This window comes from Lacerta agilis, chromosome 1, assembly GCF_009819535.1.
Source record: "Lacerta agilis isolate rLacAgi1 chromosome 1, rLacAgi1.pri, whole genome shotgun sequence".
Taxonomy (NCBI): Eukaryota; Metazoa; Chordata; class Lepidosauria; order Squamata; family Lacertidae; genus Lacerta; species Lacerta agilis.
This window is the reverse complement of record NC_046312.1, coordinates 29,016,380-29,044,280: the sequence shown is the minus strand read 5'-3', so window position 1 is coordinate 29,044,280 and position 27,901 is coordinate 29,016,380. Positions and strand designations below refer to the sequence as shown.

Genomic DNA, 27,901 nt, shown 5'->3' with positions numbered 1-27,901 from the left:
AAGATAGTAAGAAAAAACAAAAAAACAAACAAACAAAAAATATCATCTTACCAAAAATCTACTTTTTTCTTATCATCTTTTTCGGACTTCCTCCTGTTTCCCCTTATTTGCGTCCCTTTAGAATATTTCACTAACTTCCAAATTTAATTTCCTCACATATTTCATACATACTATTATCTCTTAAAAAAATAAAAAATACAACACTTTACCCTCTAAAGCTATTCATATCTAAAACAATTTCCAAATCCATTCTAAAATCCATATATTCCTAAAATTCTCCTTAGTTACTTCAACTTAAAATTGACAGCCTATCCTTATTTTCCAAACACAAATTAATTTTAAATATTACAATGTTTTTTCAAATACAATTTAAATTTTCCCCATTCTTTCTCCACTGCGTCCTCTCTCTGGTTACGGATTCTCCCGGTCATTTCTGCAGGCTCCATATATTCCATCATCTTCATCTGCCATTGTTCAATAGTAGGTAATTCTTCCAATTTCCAGTTTTTTGCTATTACAACTCTTGCTGCTGTTGTGGCATACAACACTAAATTTCTATCACATTTCAAAATGTCTTTACCTAAAATACCTAACAAAAAGGCTTCAGGCTTTTTCTTAAAAGTGTATCTAAGTATTTTTTTCAACTCATTATAAAGCTTTTCCCAAAAGTCCTTCACCTTAGGGCACAACCACCACATATGAAAGAAAGTTCCTTCGGATTGCTTACACTTCCAACATTTCTTACTTGATCCCTGATGCATTTTTGCAAGTTTAACAGGGGTCAAATACCATCTGTAAATCATCTTCATAAAATTCTCCCTTAATAAACTGCACGCTGTAAATTTAATACTCTGGTTCCACAGTCTTTCCCAATCCTCCATCATAATGTTATGCCCAAGGTCTTTTGCCCATTTAATCATAGCCGATTTCACCAACTCATCTTGCGTATGCCACCCCAATAATAAATTGTACATTCTGGAAAGATTTTTACTTTTCGGTTCTAGTAGTTCTGTCTCCAACTTGGATTTTTCTATCTGAAAACCAACCTTCTTATCTGCTTTGAATGTTTCATTAATCTGATGATATTGTAGCCAGTTCGTAACTTGGTCTTTCAATTGTTCATAAGTTTTTAACTTATAATTCTGTCCTTCTTGTATCAAAATGTCTTTATATTTCGGCCATTGTCGATCCTGATTTCTTAGTTTTGGGGTCATCTTACACATGGGGGCATTGTATACACGTAAAAATACGGCGATATTTAGCCATGGCTTCCTTTAGAAACCAATATACTTTTTCATGGTTCATTTTTTTTGCTTATCGGTTTTTACAACTTTCCAAGTCATCATTTTTCAAGAAAATTAAATTTCCCTATTCCTATAATTTGTCCTTTATAAGTAGGATGTAGTGTTCTGGCAGGTGTATGGGGTGTTAGGGGAGGTGTAGTACCTCTGGTGGGGGACACTTTGTGCTCCTTCTGAGGTAGTCTGCCTTTGGTCCCCACCCTGCACACAGCTCTCACTTGTGGCTCCTAGAATCTGTCAGCATGCAACAGTAGCCACACACTGGGAACAGTTTCAACTGGCCGGCTAAACTAGGTGTGGGCAGCTGATGGTTCTCAAACCCTTGGTGAGTTAAGGACTTTCCCTGCCTGTGAAGACACACTCCTGCAGGTTGAGCAGACAAGACCAATAGTGGGTACAGCAGTGAAGAAGGTGGAAGTGAGGGGCAGACAGGGCTCATCAGTCTGGAAAGGTAGCCCATCTAGGAGATGGCAAACTTTGATCCTAAACCTCTGCTGCCTTCTTCTTTGGGAGAAGAAACGGCTAAGGAGTAATCTCTATGCAAATCCTGAGTGGAGTCCCTAAGATTGTTGGATGGTGCCTTGTATGCCTCCTTCTGGCAACTCCTGCAGCCAAGCTGGTGCCAAACGTTTTACTGTGCTTTCCTTTGGACTGCATCAGCGAGGCTGAGAGGGGGGTCTTGTCATCTGGGCAGCCCAGGACCTCCATACATGCTGCCCAGGCTTGTGCCCCGGGGAGGTCACTTTGGTGCTGCTAATGCATGTTTGGCTTCACTCCTGGAGGCACACTCCATTGTCTCTTTAGACAGATGGATGCCAACATAGTGTTGTGTATTAAACCTTCTCTGGATATAAAGAAAAAAGAATGGAGATTTAAACTGTTTTGTGCACAAAGAAGGCTATGTGAAGTTGGAATCAGCCAGAGAATTTAACAGTAGAAACAGCAACACAGCCATTCAGAGGAGAATATATCAGTAGGTTCTGTAGAAAACACCGTGGTTCTAAGTGGTTGTGCAGATGTTTGTCTCTTGCCATTTTCACACACACAAGGCAGATTCTTTACTGACTAGTACAAAGTCTTGCAAAGTAATTTTTTTCACCATCTTTAGCAGATTCAAGGAGTCACAGCCCAAGCAAACAGCGTGGTGGATCTGCCAGAGTTAACAAGGATGGGGATGACTCCTTTTCTGAGAGCAAGCAGTACAGTCATGGTCTTGTTACAACAGAACTGCAGAGACTGGCAGAGAAGCAGGCAGCCAGGAAGTACTCTCCTTCCAGTCACATCAGTCTCCTTACACAGCAGGTACAGTGGCAGCAGTATTCTATGGAACGAAGTCTGTGCATGAGTGAGAGAGAGCTTGGACAGAATGTTTTTGCTAGTTAATGGTTTTTAATGGATCTTGGGCAATACCTGATCGCATCACTTTGAAATGCTCCTTATGTTCTCTCTCGGTCCGTAAGGGGTCTTGTCAAGGGCAAAATGTTGTAGGGAAATAATTTCTTTTTGAATTAGACTTACACCAGAGGATACTGGAAGCATTACACATAAAATGTAGATGCAGTTCTGCCAGAGGCACAGCTCAAAAGAAAACAATAGTAGAGCAAACTGTGATGAAATAGCCAAATATACGATCTTTAATTCTGCTGTCATGAAAGCAAGTAATAAAATTATTGAGGTTTGTTTCCGCAGTTGGGACTTGTGGATGAAGGAGAGTCTACCAACTGAAACTGCGAATAAGGGGGGGTGTTCCCTTCCACCATGATTTAGTATGGTTAGCCAGGTCACAGGAAACTTCAGGGAGCTGATTTGCTCTCTCCTCATCCTACATTCATGCAGATGAAGTAGGAGCAGAAAGAACTTTTATAGTTACCCCACACCAACCTGACCTTCCCAATAGGTGGACCTATCTTTTTAAAGCAGCAGGCAGCTTGCTCAAACAGCCTTGGATCTCCCCTGTCTCGGCAAAGGATCCTTCTGGAGGAAATGAAGAAACTACTGTTTTGAGAGAATAGATGTAGCAGCTAAAATGGAAGGGGTGGTGTGAGGCAGTAGCAGTGACATCTTCTGCTGCTCCTTTCACAAGTCTCGGGTGGGGGGTGTGTGTTCTCCTTTCTAGTGTGGTGAAGCAGCGTAGTAGTTATACTTGTTATGTGATTAAACAGTTTCCAAGACTGAGATCCTAATTACAACAAGAAGTAAGACAGCAAGCAAAGCTTTGCAACCACTGTTATTTTTATCACTGTCAGATCCCTGTAACTGTCAAGCAGATATTGCTTGTAGAGGTAGAAATTAACTATAATCTAAGTTATTGTATTACAAATAGGAATAAAGGCAACTAAGGCGATTGCTTAAGCACTGGTATTTGGTAGCGGTTATGGAATTAGGTGCCCACAAGAATGTGCAACTTTATATGTTAAAGAGTTGCCATTCCTGAAGGCTAGTCTGCTTGCCTGGAACTGGTGGTGTATCTGCTAAAGTGCTCTTGGTTCTGTTTTTCTGTGCTAATGAGTCTGTTCCTTCTCCTTCCTTTCACTCCTTCCATTTCCTATTTTTCCTCCTTTTAGACAAGATAGGGTTTTCTGTATAGAAGGCTATTGAAATACTTGTGACTGAGCAGTTTGGAAGTCATGTTTCATCGTTTTCGGCTTCAGTCCTAGACTCTCCATTAATGATTCTAGTCTTCTGGTCTCTAGTTGGTCAAAGCCAATAAAAAATTTGGCTCAAAAATTAATCAATTAATTAACAACAACAACTGTTTAATAAGCTCCCTTTTTGCTTAGTAAGACAAGGTGATATGCAAAAGAAAGATTCTTTTCTTTTTTTAAATTACCTATCCTTTCTGTGGTACACGGGTGGCGCTGTGGGTTAAACCACAGAGCCTAGGGCTTGCCGATCAGAAGGTTGGCGGTTCGAATCCCCGCGACGGGGTGAGCTCCCGTTGCTCGGTCCCTGCTTCTGCCAACTTAGCAGTTCGAAAGCACATCAAAGTGCAAGTAGATAAATAGGTACCTCTCCGGCGGTATTTCATAGCGTTTCCGTGTGCTGCTCTGGTTTGCCAGAAGTGGCTTAGTCATGCTGGCCACATAACCCAGAAGCTGTACGCCAGCTCCCTCGGCCAATAAAGCAAGATGAGCGCTGCAACCTCAGTCGTCCACGACTGGACCTAATGGTCAGGGGTCCCTTTACCTTTATCCTTTCTGTACAATATGCTGTGCTGCAGTATCGGATCTGTGCAATGTATTTATGGTACTTTTATGTATGTGTTGGGGGCAAGAAGCAGTAGCCTGTTCCTGTTGTCTCCTAAGCTGCTGTGCTTGGTGGTCATAGATGGTAAATAGGCTGTGTTGAATTGACATGACTTGATAAAGAGAAGGGAGAATTTAGTAGGAGCACTGGCTGCCCTTGTCCATGAACAAATGTGTGAGAATTTAGGGCTGGCTATCACTAGGAACAGTTCCAGCTCTTCCTTCCAGAGAGTTTGATCACAGGCATAAAACCAGACCACCCAAGTGAGGGAATGAGATGTATCTTTCTTATCTAAGCCAGCCAGTGCTCAAATGCTGAAGCCAGGTTTCCTGCAAATGTGATGATCTATCCCTAGGACGATGAGCACATATTCCTTTCAAGTTTTATTTTACTTATTTTATTTCACAACATCTATATACTGCTTGATTGTAATAACATCTCAGAGTTTGCAGAAAGAATGAAACAATGAAATTATCAGTAAAAAGCAGTTAAAGACAAGTATTTAAAATATTCACATGTTTTCATTCTGGTAGGGAGATAATTAGAGGAACTGGTCATTCCTCATAGAACTATACGGAGTGCAAATAACCCACTGCTGTGGGTTTACAGTAACAGCCTTCTGCTAGGTGCCCATCATTTCAAAACCTGACCTGTAGTTTTACAGTGTGACTTTGTCTGACCAGCACGTTCTGGGTGGAAATTGGACCAATGGCTGTAAAATGAAGGAGGCAGGTGAATAACATAGTTTATGCTGAAATTAATTAATTTCTTGGATGAGACAAGTCATTTTTAATGGCATCCCAAAATGCTCTGTTTTCTTCTACATTGTTTGGGCGTTACATTTTTGTCACTCTTCTTTGCTGAGTTATGTGCTTCCAGTAATACTGGCTTGCAGCAACTTCAGTAAGATGTCTCATGTTAGGAAATTTATTTTTAGAAGAGTAATTTCAAAGTTTTCAGTCCCAAGTGCTGTTTTTCGCTGCAACCTGGAACTTGAGACTTACTTTATTTATTGAGGGGATCCCCATGTTTCTCCTTCCCTGCCTGACACCCTCCCCACTGTCTTTATTCTTCTCTGTACTTTGTGACTTTTTAACTTGGTGAATATGACCCACCTGAAGTCAGGGCATGACCCATTTCTAGGTCATGACCTATCAGCTGAAGACCAGTGCTTTAAAAGAAGAAAGGTGTCTTTGGAGCACCACCATTCCTGCTGTATTCCAGCTGCAGCAGCTTTTGTGCAGTTGGAATGGACCTTGTGATTTGAAGGAGGCCGCCAGTTGAACCAAGCTGAGCTTCAAGGAACTTTTGTTGTGGGAAGGATTATTCCGTGATCATCAAACGTTTGGCACATCTATGCCCTATTGAAATAGCTCCCACTGAGAAGATTTGAAGCTGAGAGTACTTAATTCAGAGCCTGACTTTTTAGTAACGGCAAGAGGCAAGTAACCATCCACTGCAGCACAAACTACTTTTTTATTGTTAAATGGATGCATACGCTGGAGAAACTACAAACGAATCTGCAAGTTTGTCAGGTTTCCCAGGAATGTCTTTGGCAGGTCTTTGTCTGGAACGTTTTCTGGAGACTAGAACACTTATGCTTTTTATGCATGTGCATATCCTGTAAGCTGGTAAGCTCAGCAAGCAGGGAAGGAATGTCATGGGCCTTTAGCCAGATCAACTTTGGTACACACACAGATTTCACACCTCTCTAGCCCTTTAGTCTTTGCTCTCATTTTCCTCTGGCTTATAGTTGTAAATACAAATGTATGCATGAAATGAACTTGCCTAAGGGTAGATCTGTATTGTATGGGTGTGGCTGAAAATGAGCCTCAGCCGACAACAGAATGGCCTTTTTTCCTCCCCAAGAGGCCCCCTACCCACTATTAGATACTACAAATCTTAAGGCCAGGGAATAGTGCAACATGCAGTTATACCCCCTGCCCCCATTATTGGCCATAAATACACTTCATATTAACTTGCCTGACTTTTCTAGTAGAAAGATTGGCCATGAGAGATGAGAAGCACTGGATGTAGGTTTGAGGGTTCTCAGTGACACAGAGTGCCTTACATCAGCTTAGCCTGTTTGCCTAACTGTGACTGTATCTGGACAAGGATAACTTGACTACTATAATCCAACCAATCAGTGTTGGATTGTTGCAATGTGTTTATGTGGGGCTGCTTTTGCAACCTGTTCAGAAGCTTCAATTAATGCAGAATGTCCAACTGTTGACAAGTTCAAGGCAAACAGACCACATAACACCAATTCTGTTTGAACTTTACTTGGCTGCCTTTATGCTTCTGAGCCCAATTCAAAGTGCAGGTTTTGAAGTTACAGGTCAGGACCCCAATATCATCTGGAATACCTCTCCTAACATCAACCTACCTGGACTCTTAGATCTTCATCTTAGGCCCCTCTCTGGGTCCCTCCTATGAGTGAGGCTGAGGGGGCAGGACAGGGACAAAGAAGAGGCACTTTTCAGTTGTGGCTCTTCATCTCTCGAGCAAGGGCTGGCCAGCACCTTCTTTGACATCTTTTCAGCACCTGCTAAACACTTGCCCTTTTATCCAGACTTTTGATAGACTAGGATGATATTGTGTATTATTAACATACTGCCAAAGCTTGCTGTATTGTAAGTCCTTTCAAGAACTTCATATAACAAATAACTAATTTATTCTTCATCGTCATCATCATCATAGTTTCTTTCATTTCATGTGCCTGAAACACTGCAATCAGTTTTCCTTTCCTTCCTTACACCCCGCCCCCTGCTTTTCTAGTAAAAAAAAAACCCTTCATATATCCACGACAGTCTGAAAGTTCATTAACTGAATGGGAAAGTCTGTCACTATCAGATAATTCAAAGCAGAGCTGCTGTACAGATGCATAAGTATTACGGGCTACCCAAGGAATCCACCAAGCTGGCAGGCTAATTATAGCAGCTGAAACAAATCAGGGCATGGAGGAGTAACTATCAAAATGAACGAAGCTGGTGGGCTGGTTCAAATATGCCTTGTGTGTTCTCCTTTGAATCCATTGCCTGTATTTAATTCTGCTGTAATTTAAACACCTGTCTACATGGAATGTGTGAAATGTCCTTACCCGCCACACTCAACTGTTTACACACCTGCCTTACTTGGAAAGACAACTTTAAAATAAACGGTGTTTTGATATTGGAGGGAAAATGCAACAAGGTAGCACAGATGGGGGAGAATAGGATAGAGTGGTGAAACAGCACATTGATGCTGGTGGGAGAGATCTTATTTTAGTTGTCTTCATGCAGCGCTTCTTTACTGGAAATCAAATCTTATGCTTATGTTTTAGCGGGAGTTGGGCAGGGCATTTTCTGAGCTGACTTTTTGATCTCCTAGTTCCAACTAGAGCCACTCATAATCTTGTAATATAAATTTGGGTTGCTCGGGGCAAGATAAAGTGACCAAATAAATAAATAAATAATGTCACTACAGCTTGCTAGTTGGGTTTTGGTTAAGTTTACATCTTTCATTTATGTGTTGATACAGCGGCTGCACAATAGGTGGCAGAATGTTTGCACCAACAAAGTAGAAGTAAGAAGGTGTCAGAAGAGTTTAGCAGGCAGGGATATCCCAGTAGAGAGAGTGAGAGTGCTCTTCAAAATCACACTATCATCCTTTTGGAGTCTTAATGTTGTGGATTTTCCTCAAACATACTGAATCTCACCAAGAGTCCACCTAACTCTTACTGCCTTTATAATGGCAGAAGAATGCTGAGAGGCAATATTTGTAGCTACTTGGCTCTTAGGGATTTTTTTTTTATTTTCTCCAGAGGTTCATCTAAGATGAAGCATTGCAGAGGTGGGGCAAAACCATGGTGTCTATTAACACAAGACTTACCTTTACTCCATTGATGCTTTGGGAGCTTTATCTTTCGTTTTTGTTTTTATGCTCTGATTTTGAATAATGTTGCAACAAGTCCTGAGCTCTTGGGACAGGGTGGGGTTGGATCAGAATCGAAGAAAACACAGTTCTGTTCATAGGCTATTTGTGTCATTCATCTTAACCATTACAGTGATGAAAGGAAAGGGATAAACTCCAAAGAACAATGACACCATATTTATAAATATTTTCTTTCGTTGTTGCATTTTTATCCCGTCCTTTCTCAGTGGAATTCAAGGTAGCATACATGGCCTCCCCCCCCCCCAATCTCTGAGGTAGTATAACTTGAAAGACAGTGCCCGGCTCAAAGTCACCCAGTAAGCTTTGTGGATGAATGGAGATTTGAACCAGGGTCTTCCCAGACTTAAATCCAGCTACCTTTCCAGTACCCTGACCTACACCCCACTGACTATCAACATACGGAGATAGTATCTGTTGGGTCAGGGATTGGGCACCTGTGGCCTTTCAGGTATTATTGATTCCCAGTAACCCCAGCCAGCATTGCCAGTAGTCAGAGATGCTGGGAGTTGTGGTCCAACAGCACCCATGCGTTAGACAATGAAAATACCTGCACTCAAATGTATTATAATCCAAACTTTCTCGAGTCTCATAAAGTTCTTTCCTTTTTTCTTGTTTGTTTTTAGTTAACAAATTTGAATCTGATGAGTGGAACTATAAACAGAGGAAATGTAACTTCTGCCGGTTACCGATCACCTCTCAACCAAGGAAACTCATTTTGGGCCTTTCAAACACACACCGGTGACATCAGGCCTGCATCTTTGACAGTGAGGTAAGTTAAAAACATTAGACTGAGAATACTAATACAGTGTGTGGAAATACTTTTCAATATTACTAGTTTGCAAGGCAATGAGTGAAATGTAGCTCTAGTTTGAACAGGTACAATAGATGGGAGGTGCCATTTGATTCCACAATGAAACCTGAGAATAAGCTTTTAATATTTATTCAGTGCTGAGATGGTGCAGATTAGGTAACGGTATCAGCTGAAAATGGGCTGTATTTTTTCTGATAGTAAAATTCAGAATCCCTTTTCTCTTCCATGGAAAGTCTACTAAAAGGGAAGTGTCTTCCCTATCTGCTTAGGAACGAGGCAAGCCAGCTGACTGAGGCACTTGGCCAATGGGAAAGACAAAGCCTTTTGGCAGGCAGATTTCTTTCATGCTCTTGTAGCCTGAACATTTTTGTGTGTTCTCAGTGGAGAGGGAGGGTGTATAGAAAAGCAAGAAAGGCAGAATTTCCACAAGTTTTTAGTTGAGTTTTCACTTTTTTTAACCTCTTTACCTTTTCAAGAGTTTATTTGAGCTCTGTTTGTAGGGATGCGGGTGGCGCTGTGGTGTAAACCACTGAGCCTTGGGTTTGCTGATCGGAAGGTCGGCAGTTCGAATCCCTGCAACAGGGTGAGCTCCCATTGTTCAGTCCCAGCTCCTGCCAACCTAGCAGTTCGAAAGCACGTCAAAGTGCAAGTAGATAAATAGGTACCGCTCTGGCGGGAAGGTAGAGGGCGTTTCCGTGCGCTGCTCTGGTTTTGCCAGAAGCAGGTTAGTCATGATGGCCACATGACCCAGAAAAACTGTCTGCGGACAAACGCCGGCTTCCTCGGCCAGTAAAGCAAGATGAGCGCCACCCCAGAGTCATTCACGACTGGATTTAACTGTCAGGGGTCCTTTATCTTTACCTTTTTATTACTATTTGTACAGGATAGGATCTTCCTTTTCCTGAATTATTCGAAAGAATACATGGCTTCAATAGAGAATAAGCCTGTCTAAATTGTGTGCATGCATGTATTTTTGAAAGTTCTGTAAGTGAATTAGCAATAATAAATGTTTCTAGTATGTGGAGGTGGTGCACCATATCATATGTGTATTTTCTAGTGCTGTTTCAGTTTGTGAAATTGAGCTCATGAAATTACTGCTCTGAGGCAGAGAAATGAAAACAAAAAGTTTTCAAACCTGAATCTAATGAAAAGGGAGACATATTTGGGGCCGCTGATTTGGTCTGTGACCAAGGTTTGTTAGTAAACTGAAAAGTAATTCTGAGGTGTGAAGACTCCAGAAGTGGCCTGGAGGCTATGCTCCAAACAGACCTATTGACTGAATTATGGAAGATTCATGTTCTTTTTGAATCTGAAGATCCCTCTCTCCCATATTTAGAGTTTCAATAATATTTCATTTGTTACTGCTGTAAGTCCCCAGTGCTTCTAAAAATGTGATGTAAGAGGTTGATTATATCACACTTACTCCAAGCATACTGGTCCTGCCCTTGGACACAGAATATTACAGAGTTCAGTGAATTTCTTGTGCTGGGTCATGGGTCCTATTGGAAGTCTGTCAGACATGAAGATGAATTTTACACAGGCATTAAAACATGTAACTAAGATCATGGAAAATTGAGTAACACTGGATTGCTGAAGCTACTTGTATTCATCTGTCTGTTTTCTAAACATTGGCCTTCTACATCTAGAAAGTGCTAATTCTTCTGGCAGATCCTCACTTCCTATGTTTCTTGCTGTTTGTTTCTATTTCTGTGTTTTAAGATTTGTAAAAACATCAGATAAGGGGTGGTAAATTTGTGTCTTTATGGCCTCCACCAATCTCCCACCCAAACTATTTAGTTCTCACAGAAAGCAGAACTAAAAGGAGACACCTCCCTGTCCTCCAATAATACATTTTTATAAGCAAAACTTCAGTTTGTAAGTGAACACCTCCCCCGCCCCAATTTGGTGACTTATTCAGTGGCCTCACACTTTTTATCCCTCTGAATTTAAAGTATGCAGCCTTCTGTTGTTGTTTCATCCCTCATCAGATTGTTGCTGAGCTACTGTAACTGCTCTACTGTCCACTATCCTTCGCTGCTTGCATTGGCCCCGACACTCTCTGTTCTCTGGCCACATGCTCTTGACATGGCAGACATTGCAGCTGCCACATCTTCTGATTAACTAGAAGAATCTTAGCGTGGGAGAAGCTGTGGAGTTTCTATGAAAGCACCCTTCCTCTCTTTTCCCATTTTAAGCCCCATACAAAGGAATGGCTGTGATCCTAAACACAATAGGGAGTAAGGCCCATTGAGCACAGTAGTAGGAATTGCTTCTGAGAAAACTTCTGAGATAAGGTTTTTTGTGTCCTAAAATTTCCAGAACCCAAGAGTTTTCCAGAAGTCACAGCTTTGTTTGGCTATAGTTCCTTTGCCCTAAATTCATCTTATTCATTCTCTGCTTTTTGCTGTACTACCCAGTGCCACCCCCACTAGAGGAAAATATCCTTTTTATGGCCTTCCTTGCATATTCTGTAGCCACCAATTATGTTTATTCCCTGAGGAAGCTTTAACCACATAGTATTTGGAGAATGACCTTAGCTCTGTGTTAGAAATGGCATCATGTTCAATCTCCAGGATCCCCCAGTAGAGCTGGGAAAGCCCTGGTCTCAACCACTGGAGAGTCGCTGTCAGCCTGAGCTAAATAGGCCAGTGGTCTGACAATTGAAGGCGTCTTTTTATGAACTGTTTCTCTAGAAGGATTGTCCATCAGAGTCAAGGAGCATTGAGGCAAGTTGTTCTTGGGCCACCACAGGGCATAGCCACATGGCTGTAGCCTTAAGGGATAGATAGCAACCCATGGCTTTTGACTCAGTGGGGCTTATCCACTCATGCGGTCAAATACCTGCTTGCAACTACAGCAGCACGACTTACACTGCCTGTGCATTGGCTTTACCATACTGGAGAAACCTGTGTTGGCAGCTCCAGTTGTACCTCCGCCTCTTCTGAAATAGTTCTGAGCCCATTATTACGGGATGACACAGTTTTGTGGCCAATTGTTTTTTGCAGCCTCAAATCTTGGCTTTGTCAGCCTGGAGCCTCAATGGGAGGTAAAGCAGGAAGCTTATATCTCTCAGCGGTTTGAGGCCTGACCCTGCAACCTCAGATTTCCAGGCACTAATGAGCAGTTAGTTTTCCAAGGTAATCAGGGATGTTAGTTGCCAGAGAGTTACTGGTAAGTAGAGTGCCAAGAGCCACTTTCGGCCATGTATTCTGAGTTAACAACAATAGCTCAAGTGATGGGTGGGAAGAGAGGTGACAGAATGTTATCACCATGGCTTTCAGTTATGGTGGGTGACATCTACTTGGCACTTGGTAAACTCTGAGGTCTCTGTGCTGCTGTAAATATTAGTTCTGCACCTGCACAGAGCAGCATTATGAACCTTCTAGAGATAAAATGCTGAAAAAAACCTTGGCATGGAGGTCTGCCCCAGGGCAAGGGTACTTGACTATGAAGGCAGGACTTGTCTTCCTGCTCAGTTTCTTTTTGATTGCCACAAGTGAGGGTAATATACATGTACAGTACTATATTTTTGGAATATGTGGCTCCCAGATAATTAACAGCTGATCGTCACTCCTCAGTTTACTTTCAGGGTAGCATTCTTTTCATTCCCATTGTCCTTATGCTTAGCTTTTCTTGGCTTCAAGCTTTGTTCAGATCGCAGCTGTAAGGAGGATAAATGGAAGGGATGCAAATCATACATCTTCCCTTTCACTAATTCAGCCTAGTTCTCAAAAGTTAGTTCTCAAAAGTGTACTTCTGCTTCACCTCTCTAAATTTCCCTCTATTTATTTTTGGGTTCATAGCTTTAACTATTTTTTACTCCATTGCCAACAACATAACTATTATTTATTTATTTAAAGCATTTTAGCCATTTAAAACATGTTTAGCCCACTTTTTAGCTGAAAGGGCTCCAGGGCAGCTCACAGGAATCACTAGTAAGAAAGTCTCTGTCCTCAGACTTACAATCTAAAGACATAACACATAAGGAAAAAGGGGTTGGGATGGGAAGAGCAACAACAACAACCAAAAATTCAAGCACCAACACCTAAATTTACGGTTCAGGTGGTCTGATGGAATGACTACAAGTAGGTGACAATGAAGGAAGGCCAATACAGCAGAGACCATATAATATTTGGGTTTCCCTCTACTGGTCACTCTTTCATATTATTATGTTAGCTTTTTGGTTCTCTGGATGACAATATTTCAAGTTAGGGAATGCATCATTGTTTTCCTTCCCAGTGCAATCTGTATCTGATGAAGGTTCCTTCCTACAGAGATTTATATCACAGTAAATTTAGTTGTCTTTTATGAGAATCTCTGTATTAACCTTTGCTGTACCTTTTCGCTGCTCATAAGCTTTCCACTGAGATTTTAGTTTGCTTCATTTAGTCATCACATTTCTTATCTCCCAGACTATGGTTTGGAGGACTGGGAATGAACCTTGTGCTTCCTTCTCTTCTTCTCATATGCATGTCTTAATGGAATACTTTCTGGTTTGGCCACAGTCAGCTTGCTGGTTCAGACACAACGGCGAAAGTTTGAGCATGATTTCCAAACCAGGGATATTCCATTAAGCCAAAGCACTAAGGGCAGGAGAGACCTCATGAGTCCAGAGATTGTTCCTGCCCCTCCAAACCAAACAGTAATTGAATGCAGTCATTGAGTTGCTTACAAAGAGTGTTCTTTTTATTGCCAGTGGTTGACATAGGGCTTGAGTGTATGGTTCCCCCCCCCCCCTAGTTTCCACTTTTGCTTCAAAACTGAATCTCCCACCCCTATTAGCTTCCAGTCCAAATGAAATTAAATTGTATCAGTTGGTTCTGGCTATAGTGTGCATACCTGTAACATTGCTGAGTAAATTTGATTAGGAATGGGCTGTTGGTTTGTCAGATTATGCTGATACTGCAGCAACGGCCATACATTTCTCTGCTGCTCTGTTTGCAAATAGATACTTGAAGCAAAGTGTGTGTGAGAGGGGGGGGAAGGCACTTTCCATGGTTATATGAATGAGGGTATCAAATTATAGCATAGAACACACAGATTTCCAAAAGAAACTACCAGTTTGCTCCCCAAACCTGATACACTCAAAAAAAGAAGGGGGAAGGGAGGTTAATGCATGTTATAGTGATTCAATCCATTCTATCTGCTGTTAGATTATTGGCTTCGTTTTATTAAAGCTTGTTCATATTGCTTCTGTTTTAGTCATATACTATATTATATACTATATAAATAACTATATTATATATTTATACTATATAATTATACTGAATATGTGCTTAGTAATATGAATTAAATGCCACAAGTACAAATGCCAGTTTGTGTGACATTGGCACTATAAATTTCTACACTGCCCTCCATCCAAAGATTGCAGAGGGCAACCTTGCATTCAGAGAGGTGTATCATTCCCATTTTGACAATAACTCCTTTGTTTCTGGGTCATGTGACCTCAGGTACTTTAATCAGCAGGAGCCTTTTGTTGTTTAAAAGGTCTCAGATTCGGCTTTACCAATGCCAACTTCACTATCTTCCTTGAACAAAAGCTGCTGGAGCTTGCTCTAGTTATTTATATGCTGCTCTCTGGGGAATATACCCTCAGCTGCTTTCACTATAATGCTCCCTACTCTAATTTCATAACCTCAGCCTTAAGTTGCTGTACTTGGTTCTCAAATCTCTGATGTTTGCACCTGGCCAATGTATATCTTATTTGATCTTGGTGCAAACAGCTGTATGGTGCACTTTATACTGAATGCAGTAAACTAGGTTTCTAACCAAAATATCTCCCCCATTTCTGTTGCTAGCTACGGTATGTGGCAAGCAGATTTCTAGAAAGTCAAGTGTAGAATTTGACACCAAGCATTTTCATGGCAGAAGCCAATCTGTTCAGCTTAAAACACCTGGAGTTGCTTTATCATCATCATCTCCATTTGTTCTCCCGTACACGCATTCAGGGACAATATATCACTCCTAGACTTTGTTATATAGAAACAGTGAAGTTGTGACCTTGGACGCATACATTCAGTCTGTTGAGATCCTGTAATCTTATGCCATTAGTTCACTTTTGTTTTGCCTTGTTTTCCATTAGAACATCAGAGAGGGATATGAAGTAAAGAGTTAAATCACCTTCTCTGCCTAAGAAGAGCCTGCAGGATCAGACTAAAGACCCATTCTGTCTAGTCCACCATCCTGTTCTCACAGTGGTCAGTGGGAAACCAGCAAGCAGAACCCAAGGACAGGAGCATTCTCCCCTTGTGTGGCTTCTGGTATTCAGAAGCATTATTGCCTCCAAGTGTGGAGGCTTGTGCATCTGAGATGTTTTGTCCATTTTAAAGATGGAGACTGAGAGTGAAACTCTTTCAGCTGATCTAGTATTTGAATCGAGATCTTGATTTATGCAGAAGTTAGTAGGATCGGAGTTGTCCTTGCAACTCATTTTGGCTGTTCTGAACAACTGTTAAGAGGTTGTGTGTGGAAAAAAGATGCCTGTGCTACCCTGACGAATGAAAGCAGGAAATATGTGCTACTATGTGCTACTATGACATAGAAGTGTCAGTCATTACTAAACAATCCTATCTTGTCTCCTCTACTCGCACCTGTGTCTTTGTTGACATACTTACTCACTTCTGGGTTTTATCTGTACCTTCATGGCCCTTGTACTAGGTGTTTCCTGTTGGAAGTAAGACCCAGGGTGCAGGGAAAGTGTTGCCCGATGCTCCTCTTGCCGTTCAGTTTCTCACTATCACCTGCTTGGATGGGCTTGGGGGCTGCCAAACATGCTGAAGTGGTTAAGTTTCCCACAGGCTCCTCTGGAAGCTGTGGGGGAAGAGTGGCTCCTGCCTGATGTGTTTTCAAAGTGAGCCGAGTCTTTGAAGTTTCGTTTTAGCAGCTGCCAGGTATTTTTGCCTCAGCCCTGTGCAGTGTTTCTGAACCCAGCCTTCATATACTGCATTCTTTGCTGCACATGCCAGTGTTTGCAGATGGGGGAAGGGAGGAAAATAATTAGCCAAGGGGGTAAAAGGCTTTAACCTAGTTCTACTTTGTTTAAAATTCTTTTGGCACAAGCCCTCTCTTGCTCTTCTGCTGCTTCTCATGTGACTCACTCGAAATCTTTTTCTAGGTGTTTACTAATATTTACTGGGTTTGGGGTTTTTTTTTTTTATAAAAAAAAAAACAAACTTCCCTGGTTCTGCAGTTTAGATTTGTTAGTGCAGTGTTCTTATACTTTTGTCTCTCTAAAACATGAAGAATGTTGCAGATACATTCCTTGAAGGTTTAGAGGATCAATCTTGCTTTAAAGATGAGAAATAACCTTAGCAGACGGAAAATGGCTTCTTGGAAAGTTAGAGAGGATCTGGCTGCCAGAGATTATTTCTGGGAAAGACTGATGTCTTGGGACAGCCTTTTCCAATCTAGTGTCCTCTAGATATTTTAGGCTACAACTTGCTTCCCTTCCAGCCATCATGGCCAGTAGTCATGGATTCTAGGAGTTGTAGTTCAAAACATCTGGAGGAGCACCAAGTTGAAGAAGGCTGCCTTAGGCCTTGGTGTATTTGGGCGCTATGTGAAACCAACTTACACTCCCGTCTCTTCACTACTGGGCTTCGTAATTTCCATCTCCCTCATGCTTTTCATCTTCACTTTTCTGTATAGAACTAAGTATGCTACTGTGGATCTTCAGTTTTTAAGCCAGGACTGTGTAACAAAGGTAGTGATGCACGTTGTCACTGTGGAAATCTGAGGCATGCGGTTACTTCTTTCTGTGAAAATTTTGGTGGTGTGAAAGTAGGTAATACCTACCTGTGCTGTTTAATTGAGTAGTATTACTAACCAGTGACTGGAGAATCCAGAATTAATTCCTTTCTGTGCTACAGTATTATTGTGAAGTTTGTGGGCCAATATATCACTAGAAATGTACTTTACATTTACTCTTTTGTACAATTGGATGAATAAACGTCTCTTTCAGCACTCTGGCACTCCAGAAAGAGCTGTTATTGATGCATTGGTCTAGCTTTCTCCAACCTAGTGCCCTCCATATGTTGTGGAATTCCAGCTCCCATCAGCCCAGACAGCCTATGGTCAGGCATGATGGAAGTTTTAGTCCAACAAGATCTGAAGGGCCCACATAGGATATCCCTGCTCTACTGTGTCCCAACTAGAGGACTGCTTAGGTTTTGCTTTGCCTACTTAATGTGGTCTCAAATTTAACTTGATCGTTTTCTGGCTAAAGCACAATTGCAAATAATAATAATAATAATAATAATAATAATAATAATAATAATAATAATTTATTTGTACCCCGCCCATCTGGCTGGGTCTCCCCAGCCACTCTGGGCGGCTTCCATCAAATATTAAAATACATTTATACAGTGCACATGGCAGCCGTAAGAGCAATTCTCCCATCTGTAGAACAGTTTTCATGTGTTTTGATTGAGTTTATGTAATATACCAATAGATGAATTGTGTTCATGCTCTCCAGATAATCTGCTTTCCCTGTACTTTGCATTTGTTGGAATACTTTGAATTTGGAATTGTGGCATGCATTATCTACAGAGGCACCTCTTCGTCTTCTCCAAATAATGGAATAGCAGCAGTTCTCTCATTCATGCTAATCTCATCACATGTATTCTTTATCATTAAAATGTTCCAGCAGGCTGGGCCCATGTGCAGGTGCAGGAGCATGTGCAGGCATCCAGAAGCCAGGACTGCTTCCTGTTCAGTGCACCTAACCATTTGGCTTTGGCTAATTGAAAGAGAGGCTGCTGTGTGCTCTCTGATTCAGCTAATCCAAATCACACAAAGGGGATAAGCATTGCTGCCATTACTACCTCTTCTCCTCTGACCTGATGTGTTGTGATGGGATGGAAGCACTGAACCTCTTAACCAGATGACCCCTCACTTTCCTTTTGACTTAGTTCCCATATGTTTTCCCATTTGTTTTCAAAGCTTGATTTTCTATGAAAGGAAAAGAGGGAGGAGAGGGGGGAAATGAGACACTCAGCTGCCAAATATTTCCTAGCTCATAGAGGCCAGTGTTACAGTACTCTTGGCACAGGTCCAGAGATGCTACTTTGGGCTAAGTGAAAGCCCACTCTGCCAAAAGCTAGATATTTAATAACTGGCAAAATCTAGTTGTTCTGAACATGATAGTGTGGGTAATGTCAATTGAATCCAGAAATAGTTTAATCTGAATGTCTTTAGATTTTACTTATACAGCCCTTCCAGTGTTTCACTTCTTCTGCTGTTTCAGTCCATTTTTGCCAGCTAACGTTTTGGCAGACCTACGTCATGCGTGGCCACATTCCTCCTCTAGACCACCATGTTTGGCTTTGGTCAATTGCTTCAGGCTAAATTTCCAAAAGTGTAGCCTGCACTGTGAGGGTGTCCTGCCTGAACTCCGGGAGAACATTCTGATAACCTGTCAGGTGGCACTCTCCCCTTGGATCGTGAAGCAGGGCCAAGCTTCTGTCAGCAACTTCTCTAAGAGGAAGGGTGCCCTGAACCAGCCATGCCTGTTTGCAGTAGTACATCTTGGTTCTGCATGCCACGAGCTTGTTTGGGTTCATCTTACAGTGATTTCCTCCCTTTTTTCTCCCTTTACTCAACTTATCCATAGTCCACAGAAGAAAGACCTTCAGGTTTTGGAGGGAAAGAAACTTGTATGTCACTGCCACTCCATTTTCCACCCCTCCCCAAACATGGGGAGTGGAGCTATGGTATTTCTTTGCACAGGCAAATACCAGGCAAAGCACTGACTCTTCATGGTCGTGATTCAACACCTGGAAATTAAAACCATTGTACCAGTGGCTCATTCCAACAAGTGCTCCAGAGTATACTTAATAGAGGGATTTTCTCTTCTTTCTTTCTTCTTCTAAATAAAATGAAATAAGCCACCCTGGACCTGAAGTGTGTGAACTAGTCACTTGGCTAGCAGTGCTTCAGGATGGAAATGCTGAAATCCTTTTTGGCTTCTATAAACAGGAATTTGTAGCATTCATTTATTTGTACAAGGCATATTTCCACATTCCTTTCAGAGATTGGAATAACTTTTGCCATTTTTACTGCATTGTATTATGCTTTTGCCTAACTTTGACTCCATGGCTGTTTCCCAAGGTCCTGGTGCACACCTTAGGATGCAGGGCATATGTCTATAGATGCAGGGCAACTATATCCAGTTGGCTAAAGGAAAAGAGCTTGACCAACACCCAGGCCATACTTTCATGCCGTAGACCCTTGACTGTGTTGTGAACTGGACAAAGAACTCACTGATTCCCAGGCAATGCCTGGAGCACTTGGGGCTTATCCTGGACATTGCACAGTACAGAATGTTCCTTGCTGATAAACAAAACCACAAGATTTTTCAGTTGTCAATGACAAAACAGCAAAGCATGACTATTATGACCTTGGCTCAAATATTAGACATGATGGCCATGTCTCTTCTCCAGACTTTTGCAAGAGCTTCTTTTACCACTCCCAGTGTACATAAGAACATATAAGAATATAAATATGTGATAGCTTCCTTCACACATCTGAAGGGTGATGATCACAGACCATATCTACATAACACTGGACTTGTGGTTGAACTCACATAAGCAGTCACGCAGAATGAGTCAGAATTAGAGAGCCCATAGTAACAATGGTCCAATGGGAAACCCACCTAGGGGAGCATGTGGCTCAACAGACCTGATCTCAGTTGGAGTTCTGCCCAAACATAAAATGGTTAGAGTTTGTAGGTGGCCCTACAAGCATTCAGGAAGAAGGGGTGTGTGGTTCTGTTAGTGCTTTCTGTCAATCTGGTGGGTTCTACTAGATGGCTGACTGTTTCAGTAAGACACCAATCCAGGAGTTGGAATATGCGCTCAACCTCAAGGTTTTCAGATATTTGGTATGCCAGCTAGTCTGACTGTTTCTGGATATTTTTGCCTTCACAGAGATCCTGTACTGAATTTATAGAGACCATTCATGTCCAGTATTAAATTGTCCAGAAGCTCCTGGAGGCAGGACTTTTTTTTCAGCCCGAACTCACCGGAACCAAGTTCTTCCATGGTGCTTGGGGCTGCGCAGTGGAGGCAATGCTCCCCCTCTTTTTTCTTTTATTCTTTTAGAAAAAAGCCCTGTCTGGAGGGTATTGAACAGGATGGCATATCCTATAGAAGCCCATAAGCACAGTTAAATAACTTCCTTCCTTACAAAGGAGAAACCACACATCAGTCCCCAGACTAGCTCTGCACAGTGAGTCTGTAGGTCATTATTTTGTTCTCTTAAGATCCTAACCTAATCTAGCTTTCTCTTCACATTATTTTTTGTTTCACCTCTTCTTCTCCTTCCCTCTTTCCTCTGGCACTTCCTAGGAAGGGAAGGAAGACTTTTCCCATGAAGATAGAGGGACACTCTTTTTCTATTGTTTTTGACTCTGGTAACCACAGTTGGTGACATGTGAAGAACCAGGCCCTTAGTAATGCTACTGCAGTGTGGCAAATGTACCATTTGGCAAAGCACAGTCATGGAGGCCACAAACTGCACCACCAATGCTGTAGAGGCCAGGCCACTGGAAGTCATTGCTATCTCACCTGACACATAGGGCAGTACCACTATGGGGAATTTGGACTTCTTATAATAGGCAAACACGCCCATTCAATAAATGAACTGACGATAGCAAACAGGAGAAAGTGGAAGCAAGCTCTTTGGTGAGGAAGGCTACCAAGACTCCCTACATAATAGGTTAATCTTGTCAAGGCATGAGCCCTTTAAAAATGGGTGGTTTGATTTTTCTTTTTAAATTGCCTTATCTGTGGCATTCTTGGCAGATTCTTGCTTTGATGCCATTCAGTTTGATGCCAGAAGCCTAGTGATTAACAGGTTGACCAGAAGGAACAACTGGCTGAGGAATTATGATGTTGACCTGGGTGGGGTGTCAGACATGTCATTCTCAGGGCCAAATCCCCTAATTTGGAGAACCGCCGAAGGCGGTTTTGGTTGAGACCAAATATAAAAGAGAGCTGTTCCAACAGCAAAGGAAGATAGTAAGAAGCTTGGGTTGTAGTATTCTTTTCACGTCTCAGATACCATGCTTAGATCTCCCCTCAACAACTTTTAACTACAAGCTTGCAGCCTAGATGGAACCATGGCTTTTAATTCTTTTTTAATTCTATTTTAGCTATATTGATAATTGTCCTGAAAACATAAATTTGTGCTGAAAGTCCAGGTTCTGAATTACATATATTCAAAGGATTTAGAATGCCCCTCTGCTTCTGTTGCTTACTCTTCGTAGGAAAAATCCCTCTTTTTTCTGCTTTCCAACTGCTTTGTAGCTTTTTGCCATTTGTAGATAGTAGGAGAGTAGTATCTGGACAGCTCACAGCTCTAGTGAAAATATCTAGGGCATTCATTCTAGTCCACTAAGGAAAGCTACAAAATATAATTTGTGGGCATATAGCTATGTGCGTATAAGAACAATGCAGGTTTATATGTTTGCTTTCAGCACTTTCACAGATGCAGGATAGTGATTCACATGAGATGCAGGCCAGAGTCTCTGGCCATGCTGGATGTTGGTTTTGCTTGGTTATCCAAGAGTAACTTCGACTCTTAGGTTACAACGCAGAGTCATAAGTAGACAAGACTTAAGCAGGGCTCCGTGAAAACATCTACAAGGGCCTTGGGGGTTATGGAGTGAAGTTTAGGTCCAACAAAGCTTAGGTGAAAAATAAGGGTGAATGAATTGGATAACAGGATATATAGCCTGCAGCAGGAGTGACATTGGGAATAGACTAGGTCTTCTATAGCAAGTTGGGACTGAAAAGAGCCAGTCAGGACATGCAATAGGGATTTGGCTATCTATCTAGGTCACTAGACTTAAAGGGAGAAGATACTGCTGTGTTAAACCTGAGGCATCAGGATCTGGCTAGGTTCAAAACAGAAAGCTAGAATAACAAATGTTCACTGTTAGCACCACAAAAGTCCAATGCCCCCCCCCAAGCTGCTAGGTAGTTTGACTCCTCCAACCCCTAGGCTTTTTTTTGCCAGACAAGTTTAAGGTGCTCCTGGAAGGATTTTTTTATTTTTTATTTTGTTTTGACTATGGCAGACCAACACGGCTACCTACCTGTAACAAGTCTGAAAGGGATTGTCATGTGCCTATATGTACACACCAGCAGTGTTGTAAAGTCTCAATTTGCATTCCGTGACTTGGGGTTTAGAGGATAAGCAAGGTCACTAGTATAGAGCAAGTTGATGATCCAAGCCTCGGAGGTTCATGGCTAGGTATAACAATGCTGCTGCTTCTCTTTGGCAATCACTCGTAGCCGAGTAAGATTGTCTTCCATGAACATGGTCTTAACAGTGAGTCTGTAAGTGACTGTGGAGGCCAATTCTGGATCCACACGTCCTTCCATAGTGGGGACATAGGTTTTCGGGTGGGAGTTGATCATGATGAGGGTTTGCCAGACATGCATGTTTCTCTCTTTCGTCCTGAGTTTGAGCATCTTCAAAGCCCATGACACCTTTGGTGAACGCTGTTCTCCAATTGGAGCTCACACAGGCCAGTGTTTCCCAATTGTTGTTTATCCTACATTTTTAAAGATTTGCCTTGGGAGCATCTTTAAACCTCTATTGTTGACCACCAGCATTACACTTTCCATATTTAAGTTCAGAATAAAGTAGTTGCTTTGGAAGACGATAATCAGGCATCCGAACAACATAACCAGTCCAGTGAACTTGATGTTGAAGAATCATTGCTTCGGCACTGGTGATCTTTGCTTCTTCCAGTACACTGGCATTATTTTACCTGTCTTCCCAAGTGATATGTAGAATTTTTTGGAGACACCATTGATGGAATCTTTCGAGGAGTTGGAGATGGCATTTATAAGTGGTCCATGTTTCACAAGCATACAGTAAGGTTGGTAGTACTATAGCTTTGCAAACAAGCATTTTGATGTCCTCAAACACTACACTTCAATCGGGAGAAAGCTGCACATAGCCTTGATGTGGTAATAGTGCTAAATGTGTGTGTCTGTGGATGAAAACAAAAGATTCCGTCACAAAAGACATACCGTAATCTAAAGAACATACCAGTGAGGAAGCATGTAGAGCTTACAGACTAAGCATGGAGGAGCTTCATGGGTTGTTTTTTTTTAGTTAAACCAAGTTCCAGGAGCCATTGAGTCATGTGATGTGCTTTTTAGGGGCTTCATATTCCAGGCCCTGTCAATCTACCACCTGTTCTCCACAAAACAAGTGTGCCTGGCCTAGAAGAGTGCAGTACTGCAGCCATGCCCACAAACTCAAACTTCAAAGCAAACAGGCAGGCTTCTATTGGCATGTATCACATTGCAATTCACAGCTGAGCTCCCTCTATTGATGGCAGGGTTGTAAAATTGCTTTTGTCCTTTGAAAAGGTGCCTGCTTATTTAAAGACCCTACTTTTTGGTTGGCTATTATACTAGTGTGATGAATGAGACAAAACCAACTTCAAGCATCATGAGGCAGTTCCATGTGTAGCCTTGCCTTTACCAAGCTTCCTCAGCCGTCTTCTGTGCATTTTTCTGTCTCCTAATACACAGGACATCCTCATGGATTTAATTGGTCTGGTCAATCTCTGGTCAATTTGGGTATGTGAGAGCACTTCGTATAAAATTACAAAAACATGATGGAATTAGGCATCTAGGAATTTTGGAGTAACTGCTTTTTTGTGTGTGCAATCTGGATTCTTGTATACCTCTTTTGGGACTAAAAATGGACTGCTGGTGCCCTTCTTCTTGGTGCCAGAGTCTACATATCCATTTCTAATCTCTATAAGATTCCTAGGTTCTGGGCAAATTATTACAGTAATACTGCATGTTGCTCTGTAATCATACCTACCGGTACTCTGTCAGCACCATGATTCCCTTTCAGTCTTGGATCTTCTGTATCACTTTCTAAAATCCTGTTTGTTCCTTTTGTGCTTGGAGAAAGTGGATATAGCACTTTCCCAGAACATGGGTAGTATTGTACAATAAATGCTCTTCCATGGTTATTCACGCATTCGAGTCTTTTATCAACAATACAAGAATTTCATACCACCATTCAAATAAGAACCTTCTTGAACAAGCAAAATTAGGAAATAGGGAACAGAAAAAAAGAATGTGAGAATGTGAGAAATTGATCAAGAAGCAACAAGTTAAATGGTTTTCTAGATGTTGACATAAACATAACACAGTAAAACATAGGTATATTTTAAAATGGGACCAAAATTTGTATATGGAGAAAGTATAGAGTTCTTTTTAATTCAGCGTAGGCTCAAATTTTACAGTAGCCACCAATTAGAGAGAATTCTATCAAAATTGTATTTCTGGGGCATTGGTCACAGGGATGGCTGGGTCAAATTGGATTATTTGGGTATGTTGTTGTTTAATTATATAACCCAGAATTGTGTGTCGAGACCCCGTGGCCGCCCCCTCGAGGATGAAATAAAACACAAGGACACAGGATATAATGGTAATGTTATTGGGCAAAATTTGGCCACAACTTCATTGGTTACAGAATGTGAGCGGTATTGGCTTAGGCATTGAGTGGACCTGACTATATCTGACTCCTGCCTGCAGAGCAGGAAGTCACGTAAGGGGAAACCACAGGTAGGGAGAGCTCCGTCGATTCAAACCAACTCGAGCTCCCCCTGGGTTCCCAAAGGGTCACGGCATGGCCCTAGCCCCACCCTGGGCTTCGGACAAGATCCACACCCTCAGATTCCTTTAACGGAATACCCTTAAGCTTGGAGGGGCAGGCGATGGCCAGGCCCCATCATAAGGTCACCCAATGCCTAACTGCAACACCTTACAAAGTTGTGACAGTTGCTAAGCGGTAGGCAAAAACCACATGGACAAGCCAATCTGCCAAGTGGAAAAATTCCTACCAGGCCCCTGACAAGGGCAGGCAACCAACCAAAGTCCAGAGCAAGGCCATTGAAGGAAAACCTGTAAATAGGGAGGGAGGGTGGGAGATTGAGGAAGCGAGCCGAAAGGAAGCCCTCCGGCTCGCATCTCTGCTTTTAAAGTGGGTCCCAGCCACACACACCCGCTGGCCAATTGGCCGGCTGTTCGCTGATGCAGCCGGGAATCCTCCAGGCGGCAAGGGACAAAGTCCCCCACCCACCTGGAAGTGAGAGGGCGGCCGTGCGGTCCACTGCAACTCCTCCCCACAGGTAAGTGGAGCGGATTTCCCAAACTGTGGTACACCAGTGGTCCATGAACTTCATTCATGTAACTTATACACTGGCACAAGTGGACTTGTCCCACTGGTTGCCCACCCCTTTTCCAATTTGTTTATACTGCTGTGATATATCCCAAAGGATGCCATCCTCCCTTTTCTCAGAGAAAATAGGAATGTTTTACTTATGGTAAATGTCTTATTGAGGGGTAGGAAGGAGAGCAAACCCCCACCACGTTGATTGGCTGAGTTTGCCTCATCTTTCCAGAGATAGGCACACAAGGCCTTCTAGGTCAGTGTTTTTCAACCACTGTTCCGCGGCACACTAGTGTGCCGCGAGATGTTGCCTGGTGTGCCGTGGGAAAAATTGTGTTTATTTGATTCCTATTCAAGAGAATTACTTTATATATAGTCAATATAGGCGCAGAGTTAAATTTTTTAACATTTTCTAATGGTGGTGTGCCTCGTGATTTTTTTCATAAAACAAGTGTGCCCTTGCCCAAAAAAGGTTGAAAAACACTGTTCTAGGTTGTAATTTTTATTTCTGTGCTTATTGACAATTCTTTGTAAGGACCCAGTTGGCACTGAATATTTTTTTTTCCTGGTTGTTGATATTATTACAGTATCCTAGAGTACCTGTGCTTGATGTGGGGGAAGAGGAGGACTCCTGCGAAAGAGTATTATGCGTTATATATATCCCACATATCTCAAATGACAACTTGCATTATCAAGCATACCCTTTTCATCAGGTGGAAGAGGAGAGCAGCAAATACAAGCTTTGGCTATTCATTGTATGAGGGTGTAGTCCACAATAAACAAATGGCTGAAATTTGGTACATTTTAGCACCACTAAAAGAGCATGAATCATTTGGTGAAGATGCTCCCCCCCCCCTTATAGGAGGCAAAAGCTCACATAGCTCCTTGAACAACAACAAGGAAGGTCTTTAGGCATGCTCTCTTTCTTTGTATGCAGGCTGATTAAAACGTAAAACTTTTAAAATGGAACCTTTCTTACTGCAGGACCCTGGAGACTGACAACTTTGCCTGGGAAGGAGATACAGAGAACTGCATTCGCAGTAAATTGATAGGAAGCCAACCAGGGCTTCCCAGGGCGCCACCAAGTGCCGGCAGCTATCAGCTCCATTTTGCCCTGCAGCAGCTCCAACAGCAGAAGCTTCAGTCTCGGCAGCTTTTGGACCAGAGCCGAGCCCGGCACCAGGTAACTTAAGATGAGTGAGGCTGTCTTGGAAGATGTACAATGGTACCTTGGGTTGCGGACACAATCCATTCCGGGGTGCCATTCACACCTTGAAAAGTCTGCATCCTGAGCGGCGATATCGCACTTCTGCACGTGGCAAAACCCAGAGGTAAACACTTCTGGGTTTGCCGCGTTTGCAACCCGCAAAAACGCAACCCACAGCAAACGTAACCAGAGGTATGACTGTATCATTGTTAGATTCCAAACGCATTCCGAATAGATCAGTGTTCAAAATAAAGCTAAATGCTGTAAATAAAACACCCATACCCAAATTATGCAGGTGTACGTAAATGCATTTGATTTGCATAGCTGCTTCCCTGTTCCTTCCAATTCCTACAAATTGCAAATGGCAATGGAGAGCTTTAAAGAGGAATGGGCCACACCATCTGATCACAAGCATATACAGGAAATGCTGCCTACAAACCTTTAGTCTTTTCTTCATTATCAGAAGCCAAATTTTTTAAAAATCACAAGCCAGGTTTTTTGTGATTGTGTTATAATTACAGCCCCATAGACTTCTCTCAGACTTGAACTAATAATTTTAACTGGATAAAGCACAGAATGGAAGCAAATTAATAATCTCTCCCCATATTTGCTTATTCTGAAACAACATTCACTCAACTGCACATCTTACATGCTATTACTTAGCCTTGCTTTTATAAGCATATTTTCTAATCCCTTCTCCCATAAACCCATAATCATTAGGTACATAAATAAGCTGAAGAATAACTTAATGGCACAGTTTCACAACAGATTCTGAAAAGCAAACACATAGAAAAGAGCCCTTGTACTTCAGCAATCCCCGCTTGGTTGTTAGGACCCACTGTGTACTGTCCCTCCATTTGTACTCCCCTCTGTACTAGCAGAGCAGAAATAGTCGGCACATTTTTAATCTTTTATCCAAAGGTCTCCACGTGGGCAGTGCTCAGCTCAGGGTAGCCCTGTGAGCAAAGCTGTGTCTGTAAGGGGGTTGAAGGGGGCCGTGCTGCCTGGCTGATCCCTCTTCTAATTGCTGACATTGAGATGATGTTGTTCTTGGCTTGGGGCAAAGCCATTACTCAGGAGTTTCTGTTAAAGTGATTCTTTGTTAAACCTCTGCTTGCATCCCCCGCACTCCTCCTCCTTCCCTCCAAGCACAGCCGTTCAGAGTTGTAGTTACAGAGATCTTTGCCATGCCGC

The 27,901-nt window shown here is 42.1% G+C and overlaps 1 protein-coding gene across 8 annotated transcripts in view; it reads left to right on the top strand.

Annotated features, from left to right (window-relative positions):
- Positions 1-27,901, top strand: part of TTLL5 (tubulin tyrosine ligase like 5) — a 108,955-nt gene that overhangs the window by 63,484 nt on the left and 17,570 nt on the right. For 4 of the 8 annotated variants that reach the window (XM_033142481.1, XM_033142476.1, XM_033142469.1 and 1 more), the window contains 3 exons: positions 2,410-2,603; positions 9,104-9,249; positions 26,485-26,683. In XM_033142481.1, the coding sequence (XP_032998372.1) occupies positions 2,410-2,603; positions 9,104-9,249; positions 26,485-26,683 (539 nt within the window). Of the gene's footprint in view, positions 1-2,409; positions 2,604-9,103; positions 9,250-26,484; positions 26,684-27,901 lie in introns of those variants that run through there. The other 4 variants (XM_033142487.1, XM_033142462.1, XM_033142494.1 and 1 more) reach the window with 3 other exon arrangements.